The 27,642-nt window shown below is 52.0% G+C and overlaps 1 protein-coding gene and 1 non-coding gene across 2 annotated transcripts in view; one reads left to right on the forward strand and one right to left on the reverse strand.

The window, feature by feature from the left end:
- Itga11 (integrin subunit alpha 11) overlaps positions 1–21,263 on the reverse strand; it is a 95,256-nt gene extending 73,993 nt beyond the window's left edge. Inside the window, exon 1 of the mRNA XM_021640481.2 lies at positions 21,102–21,263. Within this exon, the coding sequence (XP_021496156.1) occupies positions 21,102–21,153 (52 nt within the window). The 5' untranslated portion in view covers positions 21,154–21,263. The remainder of the gene's footprint in view (positions 1–21,101) is intronic.
- A 1,859-nt stretch (positions 21,264–23,122) lies between these two features.
- Positions 23,123–23,252, forward strand: LOC132654974 (small nucleolar RNA SNORA17). The gene has a single exon (XR_009592573.1). It is a non-coding gene; the product is annotated as a small nucleolar RNA SNORA17 (small nucleolar RNA).
- Positions 23,253–27,642: the final 4,390 nt, after the last annotated feature.

Below are 27,642 nucleotides of genomic sequence, written 5' to 3' on the forward strand. Positions count from 1 at the left end.
GCAGGCATTGTCCAGGGGTGTGTCCGGGTCCTCTGGCTGCTCATCTGCCTCAGAGAGGCTGGACTGGGAAGCAGGCGGGTGCCGCTGTCTTTGAGGAGCCCTTGTGTGAGGTGATTGACTAGCCTCTAAGGGAGAATCCATGGTGGCCTCAGTGCTGGAGGCAAAGGCCCTGCTTTGGGGAGCTACCGTTTGAATGAAAGACCATTTCTCTCGCTGCTGGCACCTCTGCACCCTAGTCAAGGTCTTGTTTGACACATGGCGGCTGACACAATAGCTAGAGACCAGGATGCTCGCAACACCCGCTAGTTTTACGCTTGATTTCACATCAGCCCTGAGAGATGGCACATCTGTGAGGTTAAACTTGCTCAGCAGGTGAGTTGGGGATGGGGTCTAAGAGCTTGGGGAGCGGGGGCAGGGTCACCACCTCGAGGGGCTGGACTTGGAGGGCTGGGGAGCAAGAAGGCTCTTCCCAGAGAAGAGGGTCTCCTTCTCTACCTCAGGTCTCATCCTGGGGTCAGAGCACAGCGTCCTTCATAGAAGTCTGACTAGAACTGGCTGGCAAACCCTCACCAAGTCTCCATGGAGAAGAGAGAAATAAAGCTTGGCCACCAGAAAGAGATGTTTAAGTTACCAGAATCCAGTTACTGTGTGTGTCTGCCCAAACCAAACTAACCAGAGGGTGGATTGCCAAAAAAAGATGTTGAACCTGCCTTTCTGACCTTGGCTCTAACCAAGCTCTGGTTCTTCTGAAATCCAGGGCTTTCTTTCCCTGGAGGTGATATGGGGGCAGATATAACCCTTCTTGGGATTATTGACCTCAGGTACAGACAAAACAAAACAGAACGTTGTTTTTGATGGAAATCAATAGGCTGGCTGCAGAGATGCGGAAGCTGGCTGGGCACCATGTCACCATTCTGCCCCGAGTTTGGTGACAGAGGGGGAGCCCACAATTCCTTGATGGTCCCCGCTCTGTGGCTGACAGCAGACCTGTTCCCTTTCTCAGATTTGGCTTTTGAAAATGACCAGTTGGTCCCAAGAAATCAGAGCTGCAGATTCAGGCTTGAGCGTCAGCGGGAGACCAGTCTGCAGACTGCCTCCCATGGTTCTCCAGGCTAAGGGACACTGCCCAGTGTGGCCCTGTCAGCCCAGTGTTCCACGATAGCTCAAAGAGTATGTGCCAAATGCCCACACTGTGATGAGCTAGTCCCACCATCTCTCCTCACTCTCCCAGCGTTCCCAGGGATCCGAGGAGAGGGCACCCAGTCTCTGAGGAGAGATGAGGGACTGGCTCAGTTGGGAAAGTGTTTGCTGCAGAGGGGTCAGCCGCAGAGCTGACATGGACAGTGAGGGCAAGGAGCAGTTCCTCCTCCTCCTGTCAGAGCATGAGGATCCTTAGAAGCACGTCCTAAGGGCTTTCGATCCTTGTTATAAAGTGAGCAAAGCAAAGCACAGAGAGGCTGGGATTTCCCCAAAGTTGCCAGCCTTTCTTCATGCTTGTCTTCATTCTTTGTATGCATGCATACATGTATGTATGTATACATGTATGTTTCAGTGTACATGTACATATGTGTGAGTGTATGTAGAGGCAATAAACATGTTGCTTTGTAGTTGCCTTCTACCTTTGGCTTGAGACAGAGTCTCTCATTGGTCTGAAACTTCACTACGGTAGCTGGCCAGTGAGCTCTATGCATCAACCTGTCTCTACCTCACATCTTGTCACTGGGACTACAAACATAGACCGCCTACCACACCTGTCTTTTTTCATGACCTCTGGGGTTCAAACCCAGGTCCTCATGTTTGTGAGGCAAATGCCTTATTAATGGAGCCAATGCCTACTTATCCTCTATCACTTCTTTTGTCTGAGTTTTTTTTCTACAAATCTTCACTTTAGAAATATATCTGCTTGGGGTCTATTCTGGGGGGTAGGAACACCTCCCTGGATAAGACACAAGGCCATCAGAGTCCCCATCCGTGCTGAGTGGCCCAACAGACTCATCTGTAAGTCAACAGAGCCTGAAGAGATGCCAAGACAAGTGTGGGTAGGGTGGGGCCACCTGGGTTCTAATCTCAGTTTGCTATAGTTTGGCTGTGTGTCCGTGAAGAGTTTCTGCTTCTCTGTGCCCCAGGTACTGTGACATGAGAGGGTTCAGTTCCTCATTGTAGGAACATTTCCACATGTCAGTGGTTCTCTGGGGGCAGACACACAGCTGGCTTCCAGTTGTCAGCTCACAAGCATCTGCCTTTCAAGATTCATCTCTGCAAACAATTGAGAACTGGAGGCCAGGCAGCTGGGAGGAATGCAAGCTCATCTGAGTGTCGGCTAGACACATCTGGGAAGGGAAATCTCCAGGCAAAAAATGACAATATTTCGCATTCCCAAGCCAAGGGAAGAATTTAGGGAAGCCAGCAGTGCACAGCTCTGAACTGTGCAGGCTTGGCTCCCTCTCCACTTGTTTGTACTGAGGACACTTGGTGACAGACTGGAGCTTCTGGATATATCAGACACCAGAAAGATAGAGGCCTTGCTGGGTGAGCAGGGCATGTGGTAATCTTTCCACAGAAAGGCTAGCCTTGTCCTCGGAGCTGGATGGTGATACTAAAACATCAGTGAGTTCCAGAGCAAGAGAGCAGAGCATCACCATCACCGTAATGGTTCCTACCCATTGCCAACCTGGTAGGGTCTAGAATCACCTTGGAGACAAATCTCTGGACCTAAGGGATTATGGTGGTTAGGGCAATTGAGGAAGGATGATGCACTCTAAGTGTGGGCGGCACCATTCCCTAGGCTGGCTTTCTGGACCACATGAAAAGGAGAATGAGATGAGTACCAGCATCATTGTGCCTTGCCTCCTGACTGTGGGTCAGTGTGGCCAGCCACTTCAGCCACCATGATGGACTGTCCCCTCACGCTGTGACCTAGACTCAACCATCCCTTCCTCAAGCCGCTTGCCTTGAGTATTTTCTCACAGCAGCAAGTCACCACTACACGGTTCCCATCCGAACTCTCAACAATCCAAACTGCCCACTGCCTCTCCTCCTCTGGTGCTTGGGTGGCTGTGGAGTCCCTTTCCTGGAACTCCTAGAGAGGGTGGAAGGCAGTGATGGCGGAAGGCCAAGGTCAAAGGCCCCAGAGTAGACTTCTGACTGAAACAGCTTGGTATGCGGCAGAGAGAAGGGTGCGTGGGTAGAGAATGAGTCCTTCTTCGGAGCAGAGACTGCTGCAGGAAGAGCTGGGCTGGGTGAACAGGGACCTGGGCTCTTCCCTGCTGTACTGCTTAGTGGCCACGTGGCCTTGAGTAAGGTATTAGCTCTCTCTGGGCACCGGTCGGTCTCCCATCAGGCTAACCATTTCCAGGCCTGCCGTCCCGAGTCTGTGTGCTTCTCTGTCATCATTTCCATCTCATCTCATCGGAGATGAGGAGCCTGCAGTCCTGGGAGCACTCCTATGGGCAAAATGCTTTCCCGCAGCGGTCTCTGGGGTGCTCCTGCCTTCCCTGCCAGCACTTGAGTCCTATATAACTGTCCGTCAATTTTGGGGCTCCTGTGAAGGCAAACTGCACCCCTACCTCTCCAGGACTCAGCACCTAGCCTGCCTGCCATTAGAATCGGAGGGTGCAACACTCAGGCAGGGACTGACTCTGGCCTGCAGGTCCTCTCTTACCACAGGCCTTCTGCTCTGTAGAGTAAACTCGCCCACACTTGGGACTTCCCAGGAGAGGGACTGTTTATTTTTCCAAAGCCCACCTCATGCTCTCTCCTTCCTTCAGGACCTCCTGCCTCTGTTAACTGTGTCTTCTCCTGGCCGGCTCCTTTGAAGGCAGCGCCATGAGGCTGATCTAACTTCACATTCCTCCTGCACTGGCATCAGTGCCAACCACCACACCTTTCTCATCGCCTCCTCTTTCCTCTCCCTTCTCTGTTCTCCTGTTGAGAAGGATGGATAGGCAGGGCTTTGGGCAGGGCTTTGGGCAGGGCTTGGGTAGGTCTGCCTCCCAGAGGCAGGTGCAGAACACCATGCTGTAATAGAAAGTGGGCTGTGTGCGTAGGTGTGAGCACAGGCGAGGGACCGGAACAAGATGCGGGCAGGCCACACTGAGGAAGAAATGACTTCTTCCAACTAAATTCTGGAAAGGGGTGGAGCTTAAGGGAGGAGGGTGTCTTGGTAGATGTTGGGGGTGTCCTGAGAAGGTGGGAGAAGGGGTTAAGTCTAGGCGGGGCTTCCTTGGAAGGGCGTAGCCTCTTTGCACCTCCTGTGAGCACACTCCTGGCTCTAGGGGAATCTCACATGGATATTATCTCATTTGGAAAGCAGCAGGTCCCCAGGCCACACCCTCCACTGCTTCTGGCAGTCAGCAGCCCTGAGCATGCCAGCAGGGAGAAGCAAAGCCTGGTTCCTGGAGGCTGAGGGCCACAGTGTCATGTTCTCTGGCTCTATAAGGACCTGTCTTTATGTGAGTGTGCAACCTGTGGAAAAAAGACACAGCGGGTGTCTGAACACTCCCTCTCATGGGTAATGAGAGGGCTGGGCGGCCTCACTCCAGTTGATAGGGCATACTAGAGAGTCTGGAAGACACTGAGGCCCTGAGAAGAACTGAAAGGAGTGAGAAGTGAGCACACTTAGAGGACCTCATCTGGCCAATTCACTTCGTACTCCAGGAAGTTTCAGAGAAGGGTCACAAGAGGGTTCATTTCCCTGGACCCCCAAGCCCTCTGCAAATGAAGCCAGGCCTGCTGAGGCTAGCTTCCTTCCTCAGTTTCCCATCTTAGAAGAGGCTCACCCGAAGTTTGCCCATTCTCTTAGGGCCAGTCTGTGCCAGGCCAACTACGTGCTACAGTTACTATGTTCTACCCCAGCTCTCCAAAGTTCTTGCACATCTTCATGGGGAAGAATTTTTCTGGATGGGAAATAGCCAGGTGGGGGCTGGGCAGCCAGTGTGGAACAGCGGTGCCTTCACCTGGGCCGTGGAGACCAGGCATTTACTGGGCACATGCCATGCCCACTGAAACAGATGTGGGGAGAAGCACCCAGAGAGGCACAAGAGAGGAAAGAGGAAGCGTCAGGAAGAGCTGTGGGGGCTCTTTCCATTTGGAGGTAAGTCAGGAGTTTGTCATTGTGCTGGCTAAGAGATGTCAAACTTGTAGAAAACAGGCCTGGAAACCGAAAGCAGCAAACAGCACGCTGAAGTTGGCTGTAATTAACATAGCTTTCTCTCCCTGCCCCAGAGAACTGCACAACGTCTGCAGAGAACGAGTGCATGATTCTTACCCTTCTAGAGTAAGGCCATAGAGGAATGAAGGCCAGGGCATCTTTATTTCTTTGCGTTTGTTACGTTGTAAGTTGTATGTTATTGTTGGGGTGCTCTTTTTGTGCACTGTGTAAAGGTCATCTGTACCGGCAGAGACTTGAGAACAGGCCTGGTACTGTTATCCTTATGGCTGCATCATATTTTGTAAAAACTTCCTCAAACAACTTCTGGTTGGTGTAATAAGGAGCTGAATGGCAAAGCCAGGAGAGCAGAGGAACCCTGGGAATGAATTAGGAACGGGGGTAGGTGGTGGGTTCCTCCAGCCAGACTGGGACTGAGAAGAGGTAATGAGCCACATAGCAGAACCTATGTTAGTACAATCAGGTTAATTTAAGTTCTATGAGCTGGTTGAGAAAAAGTCTAAGCTAATGCCAAGCTTCATATTAATAAAGAGTCTCCATGACATTACTCAGGTCCTGGCTGTCCAAGAGAGTCCTGTTACATGTTATTTTTTTATATCATGACTGTAATGCATCTTTCTTTCTTAATACCATTTCTTTTCCTCTCTAGGTAGGGAAATTTATCAAAACAGAACTCTACCTACAAGCTTTCAAGAGCACCATGATGGGTATTGGTAGTTCCAGGCTATGTTCATCACATAGTCTGAGTGATCTTAAAAAACAAAACAAAACCTGGATTCAATCTGGAACTTTTTTGTTTAAAACCTTCTGCAACCCCAACTCGTTCTCCACACAGATACACAGACGTGCAGAGACACACAATCCACATGTTACCCTCCTTCCCCGCCCCCCCCCGGAGTAGACTGTAGACCATTCCCCAGGGCCCTTGGGTGCTGAAATGTCACAGTCTTTATTACATTGTCCTCCAGCCATGGGGCCTCACACACTCCAGCTCCTTCCACTTTGACGCTGTTCTCTTTGCCTGGAACGTTATTCCCTGAGATCTCTCTCTCTCTTCCTGTCCCCCTCTCTCTCTCCCCCTCTCTCTGTTGTACAGGTGTGTGCCTGAGTGTGTGAAAGCTAGAGGACAGCCTTACATGCCCTTCCTCAGGATGCTGTACATCTTGTTTTCTGAGGCGGGGTCTCTCACTGACTTAGAGTTCACCCAGCAGGCTGCTGACCAGCAGGCCCGGGGATTCACCTGTCACTCACTCTCCAGAACTGGGGTTACAAGTGTGTATACCCCACTCACTGGCTTTTTCACATGGGTTGTAGAAATCAGCTGAAGCCTTCATAGTCATAAGGTAACATTTCACCAACTGAGCCACCTCAACCCCACAGCAAGTATTTACTGAGCTATACTCCTAGCAAGCACCTCACTAACTGAGCCATGCTCCTAGCAAGCACTTCACTAACTGAGCCATGCTCCTAGCAAGCACCTCACTAACTGAGCCATGCTCCTAGCGAGCACTTCACTAACTGAGCCATGCTCCTAGCAAGCACCTCACTAACTGAGCTATACTCCTAGCAAGCACCTCACTAACTGAGCTATACTCCTAGAGAGCACCTCACTAACTGAGCTATATTCCTAGCAAGCACTTCACTAACTGAGCCATCAGCCAGCCCTTTTCTATAAGATATTTACTCAGTTGGTGGCTCCTTCTCAACACTGACTTTAAATGTCAAGCCTCTGAAATTGTTTGACCATCTTATGAAGAACCCATTTTTGTCCCTAATTTTTCTCCCTCTTCTTTACTTCCTTCACAGTCAACAAGAATTGCAGATGGTTTAAATCACACAAGGGAAGGGATAAGTATGTGCTGGAGTCTTCCCACAAGAGCTGATCACATTCAAGCTCACATTTAGCCACGTTGTGTTGGTAGTTTTCAAACTGACCAGGAAAGATTTACACCAGGGTAATTGGCACCTGCTTCACATAAGCATTCTCTCCACGGCAGGGCTGGGGAGAAGGCGCACACAGTAATGCATCTGCCTCATAAGCAGGAGTACCAGAGTTCAGATGCACAAAGCCCATGTCAAAGGCCAGGCTCTACGGTGCTACCTGCTATGGGAGGCAGAGACCTGCAAACTTGTGGGCCAGCTAGCCAAGTTCCAGGCCAATGAGAGATCCTGTCTCAAACAAGGTAGAGCGTTCCTAAGGAAAGACCTGCAAGATTGTCCTCCACATGATTCCATACATGTGCCATGCATGTATGCATGCAACCTACCAACACTCACAGCTGCACACACACACACACACACACACACACACACACACACAAGTTCTCTCCACTTCATCCTAAGAGACAAAATCAACTGATATCCATGTCACAGCACAGCACTGGAAGGGACTTTGTCTTCTCCTCTTTATTCTTAGCGCCCAGGACAAGGCTCAGTACACAACAGGTGACTAGTACATTTGCGAAAGATAGAAAGGGTGCAAGGGTGAGACACTAGCCTGACAATGGAGGTTAATGGGGCTCTGAGAGCTATGGCTTCAGGGAAGGTGAAGCCCTAGAAGCCTCAGTTCCAACCCCAGTGGGGCTTCGAGTTTGTGTTTCGTGAGGTGTGAATCTCTTCTTCCTGGTGCTCAGCTTCCTTCCCTGGAAAGGGAACATACTGGACTAGGTGCCCGATCTCTGAGTCTTCACAAAGGACTCAGAGAAACCTATGTGTGCTCATTCTGCCTGGGCACTCCTGGGTCACTCACTGGCTGGGGTGCTATTTGCACACATGTAACTGGCACAGTATCGGCCTTAACAGCTGTTCTGTGTCCCCCTTTCCCTGACATACTAACCAGCTTGAAAAACTTGGTTTGGTTTCCAGCTCCTGTGCTTTGCTTTGAGTGTGTAAATAAAGAGATCTGTGCATCCAAGATTGGCCTCAGCTGGGGAAGTGGGCAAAGTCGGGCAAAGAGCAGGGCAAAACTGGAGATGTGCAATTTGTGGCAGGGTTTTCCCTTGGACAAGAGGAAAGAGGGTAATGAGGACCCAGAGATCAGGGGGGCCACCCAGTTCTGGTTCTTTGAATGTCAACTAAAAAAAGGAGTTGCGGGATGCCCTTCCTTTCAAGCCAGCAGACTCACCCTGCAGTGATGTCCACACCCATCTAGAATGTTCGCTGGCTCCATCGGGCTCAACATAGACCCACTAGATGCCACTGGCTTTCTTGCTGGGGTTGGGAGACTGAGGAGGGGAAGGCTTGGGACTCATGTGGAAGTCCTTCTGGGTTTGGGTATAGTTCAAATTTTTTTTTTGAGACAGGGTTTCTTTGTATAATAGCTTTGGCTGTCCTGGAAGTTGCTTTGTAAACCAGACTGGCCTTGAACTCACAGAGCTCCTCCTGCCTCTACTTCCTGAGTGCTGGGAAAGGTCAGTTTTTTATGATTGCAAAATGATCTCTATTTCCTGCTGTACTTTCTCATTTTCCACTGCTCTTCCCCATGAACCATCTATTGCCACTAGGTCACAGAGGACTGCCTAGCTCGTCATGAGCATCTTGACATGGGAGCAATGCAAGTCAGACTCTGTGAAGGTCTTGCTGCTGAGCCTCGAGGAAGCAGGACCATCTTGGGACCCACGATTCCTCACGGATGTGGGGAAGATCAAGGTCCAGCCTGCTCCCTGGTGATAGAGTCCCTAGGACTGACTGGTTGCTCAGCCAATAGAGTGTTCATTGCACAAGCATGAAGACCTCAGCTCAATCCCTGAGAACACAGGTTAAAAAAGTGGATATGGCAGTGTCTTTGCTAGGGGTTTATTGTTGACCAAGGCAACTCATAAAGGCAAACATTTAACTGGGGCTGGTTTACTGTTTTCAGAAGTTCAGTCCATTATCATCATGGCGAGAAGCACAGAGGCGGACAGAGCGCTGGAGAGTTCTACATCTTGTTCAGAAGGCAGCCAGGTGGAGACTGTCCCGCTGTGGGCGGAGCTTGAGCGCTAGGATCCCCCAAAGCCCCGCCTCCACAGTGACACACTTCCTCCAACAAGGCCACTCCTACTCCAACAAGGCCACACCTCCTAACAGTGTCACTGCCCACGGGCCAAACCTATTCAAACCGCCACGGGCAGTGTGCACCTGTAATCCTGGTGCTAAAGATGTGGAGCTGGGTCCAAATCTGGGGCTCTGAGCAGCCCCTAGTCCATGACAGACTGTCTCAAACAAACAAGGTGGGTGTCACCTGAGGAGTAACACCTGAGGCTGCTCTCTGCCCTCTGTGTGTACCTGCTCATGTACTTGCACACACACACTCACACACACACACACACAAATCCCTATTGTCAGTGTCTTCCTTCTGTGCATCCGGCTTTATGGTCAGAGCTCAGGCTTAGGAAGTGGTCTCAGAAGTCAAGAGCAGAAACCCCAAGGGGCTTTTAGAAACAGTATCGCTGTATTTCCTTTAGAAGTGAGTGAGTAGGGTCTGGAGGCCTGCAGGCCTGGCCCCAGTAGCATCCAGAAGTGGCCTCGACAGGCTCTGGTGGGCTAACTGACTACTCCACACAGTCCCTGATCAGCAGAGATGGGGTAGGAAGCGACATGCTCTGTCAAACATGGCTTCCTGGGTATCAGGTGCAGCAGAGCCAGGTCTGAGGAAAAGAGGGTGCTGGCTGGTAGGACTTGCCAGAGGGGCCATGGCAAGAAGAGTGTATTGGACCCTGGGCAAGATGGATTGATGCTATGGGGGAGAGGGAGAACATAAAAGGAGGAGGTAAAGGGTCCCATTGCTAAGGGCTCTAGACCACTCCTGAGGAGTAGGGCTGCTCCTACTGAGGTAGAGAGGCTCAGAGTAACATGGCAGTTATTTAGCAATGGTTATTTTAGCAACTGCCCAGGAAGGCTTCCTGGAAGAGGAGGCTTTTTTAGAATTGGCAAGGGCATAGGAAAAGCTGCAAACTTCTCTTTACTTAAGCCTTCATATACTAGCAACCTTTGTTGGGAGGGAATTGGGGGGCTTCTTTTTCTTCTTCTTCTTCTTGTGGAAGGCTCACAGACTGATATTCACACTGTCTTAGTTAGGGTTTCTATTGTGAAGAGACACTGTGATGATGACAACTCTTATAAAGGAAAACAGTTAAGTGGGGCTGGTTTATAGTTCAGAGGTTTAGTCCATTATCATCATGGTGGGAAGCATGACAGCATGCAAGCAGACATGGTGCTGGAGAAGGAGCTGTTCTACATCTTGATCTGAAGGCAGCAGGAAAGACAGCCACACTGGGCATGGCTTGAACATCTGAGCCATCAAAGCCCGCCCCCAGTGACCATGTCCTCCAACAAGGCCACACCCACTCCAACAAGGCCACACCCACTCCAACAAGGCCACACCCACTCCAACAAGGCCACACCTCTGAATAGTGCCACTGTCTATGGGCTTATGGAGGCTGTTCTTTTTCAAACCACCTTCATAGACACCGTCATAGAAAAATGTTCCACCTTGAGGGCACCCAAGGAAGTGTCTTGGCCCACCCCCAGGAATGGGGAGAGTCAGAAACAAGAGGGGCATTGCAGTTTGGTGGCAGGAACATGCTCTCAAGATGCATCCTGGGGAAAGTGAGGGAAAATGACCAGTCCTGTCACCTGGGTACCTGCTAGCCTCTCCAGACCCTGTGACCCCCAAGAGGACAGCTGTCTCTTAAGGGAGCTTCAAAAAACCCACAGGAGGACAAGCAGCCAGGAAGTCACATTGCAGCAATGGTGAACATCCAGAAGTTCCCAGTCAAACTGTGTGCCCCCTAGCTTCTTAGTTCTGGGGAGCAGAGGCTGAAGGGGATCTGTCCTTCCTGGGGACTGCGTGGCGGCACCTGGAATCCCTATGGTGTGGTGGCTGGGTCTATGCAGAACACACAAAGGTTAGCCAAAGTTGTGTGAGTGGAAAAGCAAGAAAGAGGGGCCGAGGACATGGCGCAGTCTGTAGAGTGCTTGCCCAGCTCCCACGAAGCCCTGGGTTTGATCCTCAGTGCCTCAACCGGATGTGGTAAACACACCTGTGGACCTGGTACTTGAGAGGCAGAGGTAGAAAGATCAGAAGCTCAAGGTTATCTTTGGCTACATAGTGAGTCCAAGGCTAGCCTGGGCCTCATGAGACCCTGGAAAGGGGGAAAGGGAAGAAGAAATAAAGAGAGGGATGGAAAGAAACAAAAGGGGGGAGCAAGAAAAAAGGCTCTCAAGATGGTCAAACTGTTGCTGAGTTTGGGGTCTGTTTCTCTTGATTGATAGCAGTGGTCTGGCCTTGAGAAAGCCCCCTCTAAGCCCCCTTAGGATCAGTCTGTGGAGTTTGGCTGCCTGGTCCAAACCCCAGGCTGTGGTTTTATCATCTGGGTGATCTTGACTAAGTGATTTCAAGTCTACGTCAGTCTGAGTGCCACGCTCAGAACCCTTATGTCTGAGAGCCACACTCTAGGCAGTGCTGAACACCTGAGAGCCATGCTCTTAAGAAGGGCTTGGTAGCATGCAGACTCAGACCTGCCACCTGTAGCCAGGTTTCCCACAAGCCAGCAGGGACTAGATCACATGACTCCTAGAGACTGAGTGCTAAGTTGGGGCCCATGAGCAGTCTCCCCATCTCCTTCTGGTGCACCCACTTTGTTAGGTGGCAGGTGACAGGACTGCATTCTGCACTGCAGCATTGGCACCCAAACACAGCATTTTAAATTCTTCTCTGTTGCCCCCTCCTGCCTGGGTGCCCCTTTTATAAGCCTGCATGTCCCTTTCTGTGTTCCCTGCTGTCTCTTATCCAGGCCAGCCTGTGGTGCACCCATTCACCCCTCCACACCCATCAGCAGGCTTCCTTGCCATGTCTATCAAACGCTTCTAGCCTGGAAAGATTCATTTATAATTATAATTATATAATTATACATATAATTATATAATTATAATTATAAATGTCAGCATGGCAGTCTGGTGTCTTAGGAAAGGTGAGTAGGGAGCCATTTATCAGCCAATATGAACATTATGAGCATTATGAACTGCTGGGTGGAATTCCACCAATGCATCTGTCCATTTCTATAACTGTTGCTTACCTACTGTGGCCAGGTCCAGTGCTGGAGCCTAGGATATCTAAGTAAACAATAGAGAAAAGATCTTGCTCTCCTTGGATTACGTTTTGTTAGGGCCTGAAGCATACAACATGAATAAAGGAGGCAGGCCATAATGTCATACGGAATTCGATGCCTTTTGGGTGCTAAGGCAGGAAAGGCATAGGAGGGCCTCTGTCTATGTGAGAGTCTGCAGAGGAGGGTGCAGTTTTAGGGAGCAGTAACTGGTGAGATGGGCACCTGATAAGAAGCGTTAGAGGGTCCCCAGGGGGAGCGTCCCAGGTGTGGCGGCTTGAATGAGAATGTCCCCCAGAGGCTCAGGCATTTGAACACTTGGGCTCCAGTTGGTGGTGCCATAACTGGTTATGGAGAGCTGCAGCCTTGAAGGAAGCCCGTCACTGTTGGGGCCTCTCCTAAAGCCTCAGCCTGCTTCCCGTTTGCTCTTTCTCTGCCTGGTGCTTGCTGTTAGCGATGTGCCCTCTCAGCTCACTGCCATGACTGCCAATTGTTGTCATGTCTCCACCCGGCCAGGACGGACTCATCCTTCTGGAGCATAAGCCAAAGAAATTATCTTCCTTAAGATTTTTCGTTTTTGGTTACAGTGTCAACTACTAATACAAAGTATTACTAATACAAAGTAACTAATACAAAGTATTAGTAACTAATAACTAATAACAAAGTAACTAATACAAAGTAACTAATACACATGGTGTCTGGGGCTGTGGGACCCTAGGATCAGCTGAAGACGAGTCAGGAAACCTGAGGTCTTCTCAGGGTGAGGAGGGGAGCCCGGGAGGGTTGGTGGCCTGGTCCAAGCTGACCAGCATCGTCTTGGTTGTATGGCAGAATAGCCTTTACAGACAAAGAAAAAGTCAGGGAGACCCAGTAGACACCTATTTACCATAAGCCTTGGGACTTCTCCAAGCCTTCCCTCTCAGGCTCTGCCGGCCCCCTGGCCTTAGTCTTCTGGATTGACCAAAGAGTGGGGACTTGAAGGGGTGCTTCCAGTCCAGGGTGATGTGGGATAAGGCTCTGGTGCAGAGGCAGCAAGAGGGCTGGGTTTAAGATGTGTGGGAGAGAACTCATGCAGGCCCATACTGAAAGAGCATTTGGGTAACAATTTGGTCCTGTTTGGGAGGATGGGCGGGGCCTGTTTTGGGGTCTGTCTGGGCTTCTGCCCCTGGCTGGCTCCACCGTCAGCAGCAAGCACATTCCATGACTGATGATTGGCTTGTGGTCTGGCCTGGCTCTTTCAGTGGTTTCTTCTGCTCTTTAAAAACCAGAATTGGAGTTCTCTTTAAGTTTGGGGCATGAATCACTGCTTGTGGCCTGGAAGAGGGATGGAGGGGCAGTCTCTGTGATGTTGGGTGCTAGAACTCACTCAATCGGTAGGCTCCTGAGGCCAGCTGTGGGACTGGTCCTAGTTCAAATACTGGTCCTTCCTGCTTCTGGGCTTCTAGCCATCCTGGCTCTGAATACCCCTCCATCCACCTCAAAAGCCCCACCATGTCCAGAGATGACCCAAGACTCACTGTTTGAACCTCTCACCTCTCGTACCCTCCACAGGCCAGGGGCCCTGACCCTTTGCCTCCTACACCAACCCTTGTCTTAGGACTCAGCATGATGAGACTTGGCCTCCTGGCCTCACTTCTCTTTCATTTCACCCACACTCATCTCAGGCTCTGGGTTTTCTTGTCTGGGTCACTGCAGTGGACACCCTATCTGTCTCCCCGCTTGTCATTGCTCTATATTATCAGCTTTCCCCTAATCCCCTCAGGAAGCTTCCCGAAACACAGAGTAGAACATCTGTCTACGCTTCTTCCCTTAGATCCCTTCAGTGGCTCCTGTCTACCAACCCAAGTGTTCCAGTTGGCACTTAGGTCCTATCTCAGTGGCCTTAGCTGGCTGCTCCATTCCTACAGCCCCCCAGCATCCTGCTGACTGAACACTAAAAAGTTTGTCCACTAGTTCCTTTAGTTTGAACACTAAAGGAACCTGCCCTTCCTGTTGGAGGATCCGTCCTCACCCATAGTCTGCCTCTTTCCACTGAAACCCGAGTCCTCTAACTGAAGTCCCTTATAGCCTTTCTTACGTCTTTTCCTGTATCAGAGTCATTTCTCCCAAACTCTGCTCACTCCCACAAAATCATAGGCTCCTCCGATAAGAGCATTCCCGCCCATACCAGAGCACCCATTGTGGCATCTGGCTCCTACAGGCTACTGTGTTAGGACTTCTAGGAGTGATGTGCAAAGCCAGGCACCTGTTCTGGCTTTGTCCTCAGATATCTTCAGTTTTTCCTGGGGGGACAGGTAACCCTTTCCTGCACTCTGCATATGCTAGGTACCTGCTGTGTCAGCCCTGTGTAAAAGCTGGGGCTACAGGCACTCAGAGATGTACCCTCTGTGGATGCTGTGCTCTCAAGGCTGCAGGAGAAGATGGTTGGAATGCTCTATGGTAAGGAAGGACTAAGGGCTAGTCTTGGAATCACACTAGTGGGGTTCCCAGACTGTATCTGCAGGGACAAACAAACAAACAAACAAACAAGGTGCATGGGCTGAGGAAATGGCTCAGTGGGTAAAGAGCTGGCACAAGCATGAGGAGCACAGGTCAGCTCTCTAGAATCCACAGAAAGGCCAGGCAGGCATAGAGCTGCTGTGGGAGGGGGAGCAGGGATGGGATCCCATGGCAAGCTGGGTAGCTCGTCTAAGTGGCTTGTTTGTTGTTTATTGAGGCAGGGTTCTCAGTGAGGCTGGAGCTAACTGGTTTGGCTAGATTAGCTAGCCAGCAAACTCCATCCATCTGAGACACATCACATCTCCTTACAGACAAGAGAAACACATGCAATGCTCTTCTCAGACTGTTGGGAGTGGCACTCTGTAGTCCATGCATGATTTTCCCGAAAAGAGTTGCTGATCCCTGGAAATCACTGTCAGGGGTCCTGGGAGTCTGGCTTAGTTAGGTGATGGTGGAGCTAGCTGTCAGCCGCTAATGCAGAGACAGAAACACCTTCCCGTGCCATTCTGTCTGGCATCCTGGAGTGTGTTGCTCTGCCAACTCATGCAACTTGCCCCACATGCCACAAGGAAAAAAAAAAACCTCTCTGCCTACTTTTGAGCATCATCATCCAAGCCTCACGCTGGGTTTTTTTTCTCCCTATAGCATCAGGCTGTCCATCAGAGGCAGGCTCTAGGGAAGGACCTGCCAGACCAGGATGCTGAGGGGCTGGGCCATGCCCAGCATGGTCTGCTTCCCCGAGGCCTACCTCAGTTCCTTTGGCTCAAAGCACCACTCAGTTAAAACGCAAATGTCTTTGGGTAGGACACATCAAGTTGTCCTCCCTCATTAGCAATGTTCAGCATCAATTAGCTTATTAAGCTAAAACTCTGAGCAGGTGTGTCTTGATGGGGCTGTGGGAGGAAAAGAGTGGGCTATGGGGGCACCTGGGCATTCAGTGTTTGGGTACTTGGAGGCAGGCAGGTGATAGAACCCTTGGGAGGGTCTGACTGATGAATCATCTGGAGACCACTTCTCATTGTCCAGCCTGGAGGAGTCTTTATACAGCTGGGGATGGAGGGGAGGCTGCCCTGCTCCTGCCCACGGAGAGTGGGCATCTGCATTCTGACCCCATGCCTTCTGAGTTTCTTTCTCACAAGAGCATCGTATTGTTTTTCTATGACCCAAGGCTTACTTTCTAAAGAGAACATCATACATGAATTAAGAGTAGAGGTCGTGGGCCAAGGGATTCAGCTCAGTGCTTGCTTAGAATGAATGAGGTCCTGAGTTCAGTACTACCCTCACATTGGAGAGAAAAAGAGCAGAGACTCTGGGGGTCAGAGAGGTCTGACTGTATGGCCCTGACCTTGGACACCTCTCTCATGGAACCTGGTAATCAAAGTTGTGACTCCATGAAGACCCCGTGAGAGCTTGCCACAGTGCCTGACACAAACCAAGTAAGAAAAGATGAAGTGCTGTGGAGATGGCTCAGCAGCCACGAGCCCTCACTGTTCTTCCAGAGGACCTGAGTTTGGTTCCCATCACTCATGTCCATGCAGCTCACAGACACTTGTAATCCAGCTCCAAGGGATCTGATACTCTCCTCTGGCATTTACAAACACCCCCACACATGTGGCATTGAATGAACACACTCACCCACACCACACACAAAAAGAAAAGAAGAAACCATGAGAGTGGAGTTACCAGCTCTCATGGACAGAGGCGTAGGGGCTGCCAAGGACTGTTTGGTGCAGTGAAGGTGGATGGATCACACATGGGCCATTAACCAGAGCACCATCCTGAGAAGTGGTTCTCCTCATTTTACAGTTCAGGAAACGAGCCCCCGTGGGCCCCGCTCAGGATCACCCACCTGGAAGGGATCTGAAGGTGGCAGTCTGGCCCCCCAGCACATGTGCGTGCTGTCCTGCTCAGCAAATGATAAACAGTTAATGCTCCAGTGAACGAGATGAGAGGCAGCAGGGAGGGGCTGGCCACATGGACTGTCCCCTCCAGGTGAGATTTCACACATATAGCTTAGGTCTTAAGGACACCATGTGAAAACTCCCTGTGGACTGCAGTTTGTAGATGACTCTCGTCTCTATTTTTGCTTTTTCCCATCACTGCCAACAAACTTCTGGGCATCTGGCTGAGAATGGACGAAGTGAGGATTGCTCTGCTGGGGATGGGACTGTCCCATTTTAGCCCCTGTTCCCTATAGCAGACACTCAATGCTAAGGGTGTGTGGGTATCTCTGGAGCTCACCTTCTCTTTGGGGGAAGGTAACTTCACAAGGCTATGGCTCCTTGGTGACAGTCTTCAGTATAGGGGAAGCAAGGGTAGTGACAGACCAGACATTAAGTGGGCAGGAAAGATGCCATGTTTGAGACGTGCTGTGCGTGCTGTGTGTAGGTGCTAAGTGTACATAAGACCAGGGGCCAAGGTCAGGTTTCCCTTGCTCACCCTTTACCTTACTTTTGAGGCTAAGTCTCACTGAACCCAGAGCTCTCTGATTCAGCTCACCACAGGCATTCTCCGTCTCCCAGCTCTGAGATGTCAGGCATGTGGTGCTGTGCCTGGCTTTTTCACATTGGTTCTGAGAACTCAGATCTGCATGACAAGCATTTTCCTGACAGAGGCTCTTCCCAGCTCCCAGGTGTGAGTTTTGATCATGATAACCCCTTCTATCTAAGGCTGCACTGCAGTGACCAGCTTTGACTCCAAAAAGAAGAACTTGAAGCTTGAGGAGAGACAGCGATATCCCAAACTTGGTATTGTGGAGAGGAGAGTTCCTAATTCCCCAGATCAACTCCCATCCTCAAAGCAAGAGCCACGCCAATCAGCCCAGAGCCTAATTTAATCCGAGCAGCAGGGACAGGACACTGGGGTGGTGTTTGGGGATGGGGAGGATGAAGGTAGGGTGAGGGTCTGCTCTTGGAAGGAAAAGAGTGAGATTCAGAGAGGGCAAGTGGGAGGGGAGAGCTGGGTAAGCTCCTTGGGTGCTCACTTGTGTGGCAAGGAACCATGAGAAGGGTGTGATTTGCATCTCCTCTTTGAGGAGGGGGCCACAGGTATGGTAGCTAAACAGAAAGAGAGGGAAATTTAGTCTTATTTCCCTGGAAACTCAAGGCCCAGCTTGTGGTGGCTGAGAGGCTTGGACAGGGCAGGCAAAGTGATCAACCCATTCTCAGCCTGGGCCCTTCTGAGCTGGAGAGCAGGCTGGAGCCTTTGCGGGCTGATAGCCACAGGGCTGGCACTCACTGGCTTTCTTGTTGAGGGGGACCTCCACCTACCAGGATAACAGAGGTGTTCTTCCCCCCAACACCAAAGAATCACCGCACCAAGATCAAACTGATTTTAGGATAACCTCAGTGCCAAATATTAAGTCCTTCAGTTCGGGGACCACAAGGTAGGGCCAGGCCCTTGCTGGGAGAAGTGGGGGAGTCTTGGTTTACTCAGGGTCCTGGCACACATGTCTCTGAGACTCCAGTATACTTCCCTAGACTTCTCTGAGCACCCTTTGAGCCTTACTTAGAGTAGAGCCTTGACCCATGGGCGGCTGCCAGAGACAAGATGGTTTAGTATGGTGGCACTCGCCAAACTCTACGAAACTTGCTTACTTGGTCTTTGCAATACTTTACATGTTCTGATACCCTATCTTGTAGAGGAGAAACTGAGGCACAAGTAGGAATTAGATAGGGGCAGTTTGGCCTAACTGCAGAGCCCGGTCAATTCCAGACACTGAGACTCTGGGTCTTCATCGTCACACTTCCTGATTTGTCTTGTTTGTGTCTTCCCTCAGACCCGTATAATTCCCAGGTGAGAGACCAAAGTCCGTCCTGCGCTAGGGTCAGGAAGTGACCCAGCGATCTCCAAACCCTTCCAGCACACAGAGGTCAGACTAGTCAGGCACCTTTACGCTTTAAATGAAAACTGGTGCTGTGGCATGCATTTGTCATCCCAGTGCTGGGGCGTGGAGACGGGCAGGGCTCTGGGGCTCATCAGAGAGCCTGGCCGACTTGGAAAGTCCAGCGTCAGTGAGGGACAGTCTCAGAATTGTGGGCAGTGCTGCACAGTGCCAGGAACAACACTTGAAGGTGTTGTAAGGCCTCCACACTCATCTGCATATACACACAAATAAACACACACACCCAAACACATGCACACGCAAACACACACACATACACACAGACACACACAAACACACACAGACACACATACACACACATGTGAACACACACACACAAACACACACACACATGCAAACACACACACATACACACAGACACACACACAAACACACAGACACACACACAAACACATACACACAAACACACATACACACAGATACACACACACAAACACACACAAACACACACACAAACACACACACACACTTAAGCACCTACACACAAATTGTGACCCTTTTGTTCTTTGAAATATGAATGGTGTCATTTTAAGCTCACTCACTGTGCTTTTTAAGGGATCCAATTCCTCCTCCAGGGAGCCTCCCTTGCTTGTCTGCTCGACATTGAATCTCTCCTGTTCCAACACACGCCTGGCCCTAATGCCTCTGCTCCATTCAGTCCCGCACAAGTCTGTTTGTCTCTCAGTTCTTGCTCCCCTGAGCCCCAGCAGGGCCCAACGGGCACGTGATCCCTACTGATCCCTACGTTCTTCCTGCAAGCCGAGGCCGGCTAATGCCGACTGATAGGTTTAATGAGTCCCATATTCCAAAAGCCCAGGCTGACCAGATAGAGCGCAGAAGCGGTTTTCTCCGTATAAAGGGAGCGATGAGTCACAGGCTGTGTCCTGAGAGTGCCTCAGCACCCCGTCCCGCAGGGCCCCACTCCCTGCAGTCTCAGGAGCACTAGCAAGCCACCGCGCATCAAGTCTCAGTCCTCCGGACGGCTTCCACAGCTCAGAATTCTGCCTCCATTGTCCCCAGGAGAGGAAAAGTCACAAGGTCTCTGCGCAGAGCCCCATCCGAACTCCTGCTTTTAGCTTGGGGATGCTCAGACTGCCCCGTTTTCTGGGGACACCTGTCTGGAGCCCCCCAGGGATTTTCATCTTGCTATGGCTGGACCTGTAGGGAGCGCAGACAGTTCCTTCCCCGCCTAAGTGTCCCCGCAGGCTTCTGTCCCCGGTTTTTCCAGAAGCGACGCTGGCAGTGTTCCCCTGCCCCTCCCCCAAGCCCCAGGCTTCACGCGGGAGGGTTTGTTTCCAACTGTGTCTCTGCGCTCAGAAGGAAACCCAGCTAGTTTCAAGAGGCCCTTCATCCGCAGGCGATCCCAGAAGCCGCGGACACACGTGTGCCCCCGTCCGGACCGTCCGACCACTGCTTGGAGAGCGAACCCGACTGGGTAGGGGTGGGTCTCCGCGCGCTCTACCTCAGGGCACCTGCCCAGCTGTCACCGCCTCTGTCCCCTCCTACTGGAGCCAGAGCCACTCACAAGCGCACCGAGCTGCGCAGCCGGTGCCCGGCCAGCTGGGTCCTCGAGCCGGCCCCGAGCGTCCCGCCGCGCCGGGAAGGGGCCGGGAAGCTTTGGGCAGGCGCGCGGCGGCGAGGGCCGGCCGCGGCCGTGCTGGGCGCCGGCAGCCGGAGGCAGGGCTGGGGGCCGAGCGCCGGCCGCGGGAGGCAGAGCTGGGGGCCCAGCCTGCGAGCCCCCGAGCTTGCCTTTCTCCCCTCCCCGCGGGCCCGGGGCTCCCGCTGCGTGCCCACACCTGGAGCGCATTAAGCGGGCGCGGGGCGACGGCGGCGGCTCCCCCGGGTTCCCGGATACGTGATTCCGAGCGCGAGCTGCGGACGCTGCGGGACCCTACGCTGCTGTCAAGGCGCTCTCCCACCGGAGCGGGGCTGGGGGCTGTGCCCACTGCCTGTGGAGGAGCTGGAGGGGCTGCCAACGCCAAGCAGCCAGACCGAAGGGACCGGGGCCTCCTAGGGCCGCCGCGGTCTGGCCCTCCTGACTTCAGGACGCTCCGCCTCGGGTGGCGGGAGGGCAGCAGGGTCACACTCGCTGGCTCGATCTGTCCCCTTCCTCAGCTAGGGCAAGGGAGGGATGTCCGGGTGGACACGTGGGAACTTGTCCCCAGAGCAGCATCGGGGACACCCGGAGTGCTCAGCTGTCCCAGCAACCCTAGTCCCTTCTCCTCCTCCCCAAACACACCAAAGTCCTTGAAAATGTTTCCCAGGCACATCTCCCTCCTTGGCCATCTTGGCGGGACCGGTCGACCTCAGCCGGGCCCGGCAGACCTGTGTCCCCAAGTGCTGCCAAGGGAGGTGCGTCGCATCTCTCTCCACACCGCTGGAGCGAAGGTCCTGGAGGACTAGGAGGGGCTCCGGGAAGCAGCGGGAGGGAGGGGACACGTACCTGGCCAGAGGCTGAGGGTCCAGGCCACCAGGAGACCCTTGGGCAGGTCCATGGCCCGCGGCGCGGCGCGGTGTCCGGTGCTGGCGGGGCTAGAGCGGCAGCCTCGGTCCGCGCGGCCGGCGTCGGGAGCCTGCGCTGCTCCGGCTCCCTGACAGCGGCGCAGAGGAAGTGGGAGGGCTCGGCGGCGGGGAGGGGCGCGGACGCCGCGGCGGGCCTGGCTCCCGGCCAGTCTCGCCCCTCTGCCACCTGGGCCGGCGGCAGGCTGCTGCCCCCACGCCCTCTCCATCTCTCACCCCCATCCAAGCCCCATCTAACCTCAGAGCCATAATAGACGACTGCTCCTGAGAGCCAGCCCCCTTGCCAGCGCGGCACCTGCCTCTCTCTCCGCCATCCCCAACCAAACCAGTGTCTGCCCAGGAAAAGGGAGATAAAATGTCCGTTTTCTAGGGGAAAGCGCCGCGTATAGACCATAGGGGACCTGAGCTGACCCAGGGCCACTCTGCGTCAGATCTCCTTTGGACAGGTTCAATGGATCTCCTCCTCTACTAACATTCATTTTGACACACTGTAGTCTCCCGGTTTCTTGAGGCTTAACAATTCAAGGCCACAGAGTTTCTTGGGACTCTAGAATAAATGCAGACTGCCTCCAGCTTCTCCCGCCCAGCCTCCACACCTGAACAATTCCAAAGTGGCCAGTAGGACCAGGGGCCACGTCTGAGCATTCACGAAGCTTCTCTTTGGAATCCAGGCACTACTCCCACTCATGGAAATCATGGACAGTTAACTTCGATGCACAGTTATTGCCTGAGCTTTCAATCAGGTTTTGGGCCACAATCTGTGGGAGTGGTGGCTGGCCTTCTCAGCAGGAGAGGAGCAGAGGGAGCCAGCTCATTAGCCAGTGTGTGAGGGAAACTAGAACCCACTGTTTTCTCAGGAGAACCTTCCCAAGGCCACATACAGATCTGCAGACAGGTGCTCATCTCTTTCTCTTCTTGTTGTCACCGTACTTCACAGGAAAAACCAAACAGCTATCGATGCATCTGTTACTTCTCTCTCTCTCTCTCTCTCTCTCACTCAAATCTTGGTTTGTAAGGGCACTTAACCCCTTGTCTTCAGGAGCAGAAGAGGTCAGTGGATGGATGAATAGATAGATGGGTGAGTACAAAGGCTGTGTATGAGCTGAGAGGAAAGCTGTCGGGGAGAGATGGGAAGGGCTTCCCAGAAGAGTGGACATTTAGGGAGGATCCTTGAGGGTAAATTGAGACAGTCCACCATTTACAAAGGCCGAGGAAGCTGTTCTCATCCTGGAGGAGTAGAGAGAAACAGAAAGAGAGGGAGGGAAGGAGGAGGGAGAAAGAGAGAGGAGAAGAGGAGAGGGGAGGAAAGAGGAGGGTAGATGAAAAAGCAAAAAAGGTGAGAGAAGAAGGGAGGAAGGGAGAAGAGGAGACACAGGTCTTAGGCTGGAAGCAGTGTGTCTGTTTTCTCACCCTCAGCGCTGGGTTTCAGAAAAGACGAGCATGATAAAGGGACAGGCTCTCTTGCTGTTCTCAAAGAGCCCATCGATCAAAAGAACCAACTTCTCTCTTGGCCTCTTTTCTCCCTTTATGTCACCTGGCAGGCTAGGACAAGGGTGGGGCAGTGAGGGCTGGAGGGAGCAGGAGCCACCTGGGGATGAGGCTGGCCCTGGTTGGCCTCACAGGGAAACACTGGGAGCTTGATGGCGACAATTTGACCCTGTGGTGTCTGATTCAATGTTTAGGTGATCTTTATTAAATCTTGTTTAACGGTCTTTTCAGTTTGCTTTGTGGTGCTGGGAACGGAACCCAGGATCTCAGGCAAGCCAGACAAGTGCTCTGCCACTGGGCTGCATCCATAACCCTTCAGCAGGACACCATATTTGTGCATATGTGTATGCACATATTTGTTCATGCACAGGCACATGTGGAGCCAGAAGGCAACTTTGAGAATCTTCCTTGATCTATCTCCATTTTATTTTGATATTTAAAAAAAAATTATGAGCACCTTCCCTCAGAAGCGTTCCAGGTGTGGCCACTGTGTCACGTGTGTGTCAGTAGGTGGCAGAGGGGAGAGAGGCCGTGTCCACACTCTGTTCTGATCTGTGAACATCTGAATGATGAGTAGCCTGACACTCCCTGAAAACAGTGAGCCTGAGATGACCACCAATCTGGAGGTGTCATGCAGGCCCAAACAGGCTCCCGGGGTGGGGAATGATCCAGAGACAAGATGAACTCTGTCTGGAACTGTGGGCGCAGGACAGACAACCCCCACCCAGGTGGGAGTGAGGAGCGAGCTGAGATGACCACTATTCTGGGGCCAGGGGACCCAGACAGGGAGCTAGCCAGAAATGACCACCATTTGGGCACTGGTGAGGGGGACCATGCCTGAGATGACCCCTGCCTGGTGCCACAATGCACAGGTGGGACATAGGATTCCTGAGACAAGCCTGGACACTTACAGACCCCATACCACTAAGAGGAGCAAGTAAATGGTGGAGAAATGGAAGAGAAAGAGAACAGAAGAATGTGGGCACAATGAAGAGAGGCAGAACAACTGGAGACTCCAGGGTAGTGAGGGACAGCCTGATGTGAGTAGCTGGTGATGCCATCGGAGACCATGGTGGGGTCTTGGCCACTTGTAGGCTCATGACCTTGTAGCAGCCAAACATCCCTGGCATCCCATGCCCAGGAACACGTTAATGTCTGGGGGCTGTGCAGGACTGGCCCCACCTCTTGCTGGGAAGCACAGGAAAGCTGGCCCTGGGAGTGTGAGAACAGGAGAGCTGACCTTGCCAACTGCAGTACTCTGGAAAGCTGCCCACACATCACCCAGGAAGCACAGCAGTGCTGGCCCTGGTTGTGGGAGGTGAGTGGGAGGTGGGCATGAATGTGGGCGTGAATGTGGGAGAGCTGTCACTCTTCTCCCATGTGATGGCGTGGATGAGGGAGAGATACCTTTCTTCCGTTTCCCCTCCCCACCTGCAGCCTGTGGGAGACATGGCCCTGGGGTCATGAGTGCAGGAGAGCCAGTTCTGCCCCTCACCAGATGCAGCACTTGGGAGAGTGAGCCCTGCACCTCGCCTGGACAGCATAGTAAAGCTCACCCTGGTGGGCAGACCCCAAGGGCGTGAGCATTTGTGAGCTGGTACCACTGCTTGTCTTCTCATGTGCTGACATGGGTGAGGGAGAGATGCCCCCTCACCCCTTTCCTCTTGTCACATATGGCAGGCAGGAGAGCTGACTCTGAGGTCAGCAGAGCAGGAGAGCTGGCCCTGTCCCTCCTCTACTGCAGTGCTCAGGAGAGTGAGCCCTACACCTCACCTGGATAGCATAGTAGAGCTGGCCCTGAGGGTGTGAGCATGGGAGAGCTGGCACCATAACTTGTCTGCCATGCAGCAGTGTAGACGAGGGAAAGATGCCCCCCCTCACCCCTTACCACCTACAAGCACCTAGAGAAGGGAGAGCTGGCCCTGAAGTCATGAAAGCAGGAGAGCTGTCCCTGCTCTTCCTGTTACAGCACTTGGGAGAGTGGACCCTACACCTTTCCTTGGCCGCACAGTAGAACTCTCCCTAACGGTGTGGGTGTGGATGAGCCAGCCCTAATGCCATGAGGGTGGAGGAACTGGCCCCATCCCTGGCTGGCTGTGGTGTTGGATGGGTCATCTGGGGCTGTGCTGAAGGGCTTACCCCAGTGGTGTGTGTGTGTGTGTGTGTGTGTGTGTGTGTGTGTGTGTGTGTGATCTGGCAGGCTGACCAGCTCAGATACTTCTCAGGCCCAGATCCAGGGCTTTGGGTTGATCTGCCCAATCTACCCCATTGATGAACTGCTGGACCGTGTGAAGGGGCCAGGCATACAGACCCAAAACTACTGAATCTTCATGACTCAGGGCAACAAGAAGATATCCGAGAGGGGTCCCAACCAGATTGCAGTATTGACAGTGTAGCAGAAGCCAGAGGCCTCGGATCAGACCAACGACTCATTGCAATGCACATTTGCAAGCAAAAAGCTGTGGGCAAAAAGGGTATGCTGTGGACACACTGTGACACACTACAGTTTCCACAGTGAGATTTTTTTTCTCTGTTGAGGAGGGGGGAGGTTAAAGGGTAGAAGGTATGAAGGGAGGGGAATGAGTGGGGTCGGGTTGCATGATGTGAAATTCACAAGGAACTAATAAATAGTTTTTAAAAATTATGTGTCTGTGTCTCTCTGTGGGTTTGTGCATGTGAGAGCAGGTGCTCATGGAGGCTGGAGGCATGGAGCCTCTGAGGATGGTCACACAGTTGTGAGCCACTTGGCCAGGATGCTGAGAACTGAACTCTTGTCCTCTGGAAGAGCAGCATGCACTCTTAACTGCTGAGCCATCTTTCCAGACGCCCTCCACTAAAGTTTTTGAGATAAGATCTCTCTTCGAATCTGGAACTCACCAAGCTAGGCTGGCTGGCTAGCCAGCTCCCAGGATGCTCCTGCCTCTGCCTTTTAGGTGCTAGGGTTGTGGATGCTCCGCCTCGCCCAGCCTTTATGCTGCTGCTGGGGAGCTGAACTAGGTCCTCATGCTTGTGCAGCAGACACTTTGCAGACTGAGCCATCGCCACAGCTAAGAATTAGTCGTGTCACACAAGTCAGCAGTGGATATGTGAGAAATTCACCATGTGGAACTCAGAGAACTGGATGAGAGTCTCAATGGGAGCTGGGCTTTGAGTTGATAAGCAGCGCCTGTCAACTCTACGTGGACAGCGCCTGGATTCTTCTGTAATTTTGATTGAAATACATCATGTATTCCACCATATAGTTGAACCATATTTGAATAGTCACAGGGTTGTGTCACCGTGACCACTAATTTCATAATGCTGTCATCAGCCCCCAAAGAAACCCTGCACCCGTGAGCCACTAGTTCCCTCACCTCAGTCCCGGCAGCCACTAACCTTTCTGTCTCTGTGGATCTGCATGTTCTGGACATTTCATGTAAATGGAATCATCCAGAATGTGGCCTCTGTGTCTGGCTTCTCCCATTCAGTAATATCTCCAACATTCATGCATGACAGAGCGGTGTCTTTTTTGTCATAAGCGGCATTCCACTGGAGGGTGAAACCACAGTGTTTATGCATTCCACAGGTGATGCTCTCTGGGCTGTTTTCACTCTGGCTTATGTTGAGTAACACTGCTACAGACATCTGGGTGCAAGTTTTCATCTGAACAGACATCTTCACTTCTCTGGGTAACACACAGCCACACACAGTGTGACAGTGAATCAGGCTTAGTTGGTACCACAAAGTCGGGCCGTGTAATAGACCATGTTATCTAGATTTGTGTAAGGCTACTTTGTGATACTGGTACAGAAATGACAAGGCTCAGCATTCACTGCTGTCAGCGTGTCCCTGTTATTAAGGGATGCACGGCTGTGGTTAGGAGTGCACTGCTGAGTCACAGAGTAATTTTATGTTTGATGGCTTGAGGAACTCCCAAACTGTTTCCACGTTCTCTCTGCCATTTTGTGTTCCCACCAGCCACATATGATGGCTGTACGTAGTTTTTTCTCTTTTGAAATCTGCTTGCAACAATGACCTCATTCACCCTTCCAATAGCCCTAGAAAGAGTTTGGTTCATTTTTTATAGATAAAGACATTACATAGGTGAAGAGTTTTCCAGTTGCAAAGTATAGAAAGAAGCCACTGAAAGAAGCAGAAAAGCAACATAAAAATCCTCATGTAGGAAAGATAACACTGGACTAGCTGCAGGATCAAGAGTCTCAGACAAATGCCCCTTCTTTCTTTTATGTCTTCTTTCATCTTTATTCTGGTCTCCTTTCCCACAGCAAAGGTTTCTTTGCCTTTCTGGAAAGATGGCAGGGCAGGCAACATTCCCAAGCTTTGTCTTCGTTGATTCTAAAAAGTCAGAAACAATCTTCCCTCCTAGACCCAGCAGAGAAGCCCAGGGTTTGAGCTCACACCCTCCACTGAACAAATCATAGTGTCTGGAGGACATGATATTTTAACTAGCCTAGTCTGAGACACACACCCATCCCTGGGGCCTTGGGAGGAGACGACACAAAGACTGACAGTTCCACCAAGATTACGTGTTATAAGACAGGGGCTCTCTAAAAAAGCAGGAGAAGAGGGGTGGGAAGACCTGCTGGACACACAGCCCATAATTGCCAAAGCCACTACAAAGATCTACGCTCCGAGCAGCAGCGGAAAGTCACTGTCATGCAAGCCCCCAGAGCACCTACAAGTAGAGTGGGATGCGAGCCCAGGGATTGTGCCAGCAGACTCGGAACACGGCACAGCATTTCTAGAAAGAGGAGGTAGGCATTCCACGACGGGACTGCAGGAGCCTGGGCAGGCTGGAGGAGGGTCCTACGGCTGCTTCTCTGGGAGTAAGTCTGTATTGGGAGGACACCAATGGCAGGGCCTGAGTTCTCGAGGATTGCTCCACTCTTCTTCCAGCGTAGTACATGGCGTAGCCTTGTCTGCCTTTGCTTTGCTTTACCTCTTTCTCTGTTTTTTTCTGCTTTTCCCCTCTGGGA

This window comes from Meriones unguiculatus, chromosome 6 (assembly GCF_030254825.1).
Source record: "Meriones unguiculatus strain TT.TT164.6M chromosome 6, Bangor_MerUng_6.1, whole genome shotgun sequence".
Classification (NCBI taxonomy): domain Eukaryota; kingdom Metazoa; phylum Chordata; class Mammalia; order Rodentia; family Muridae; genus Meriones; species Meriones unguiculatus.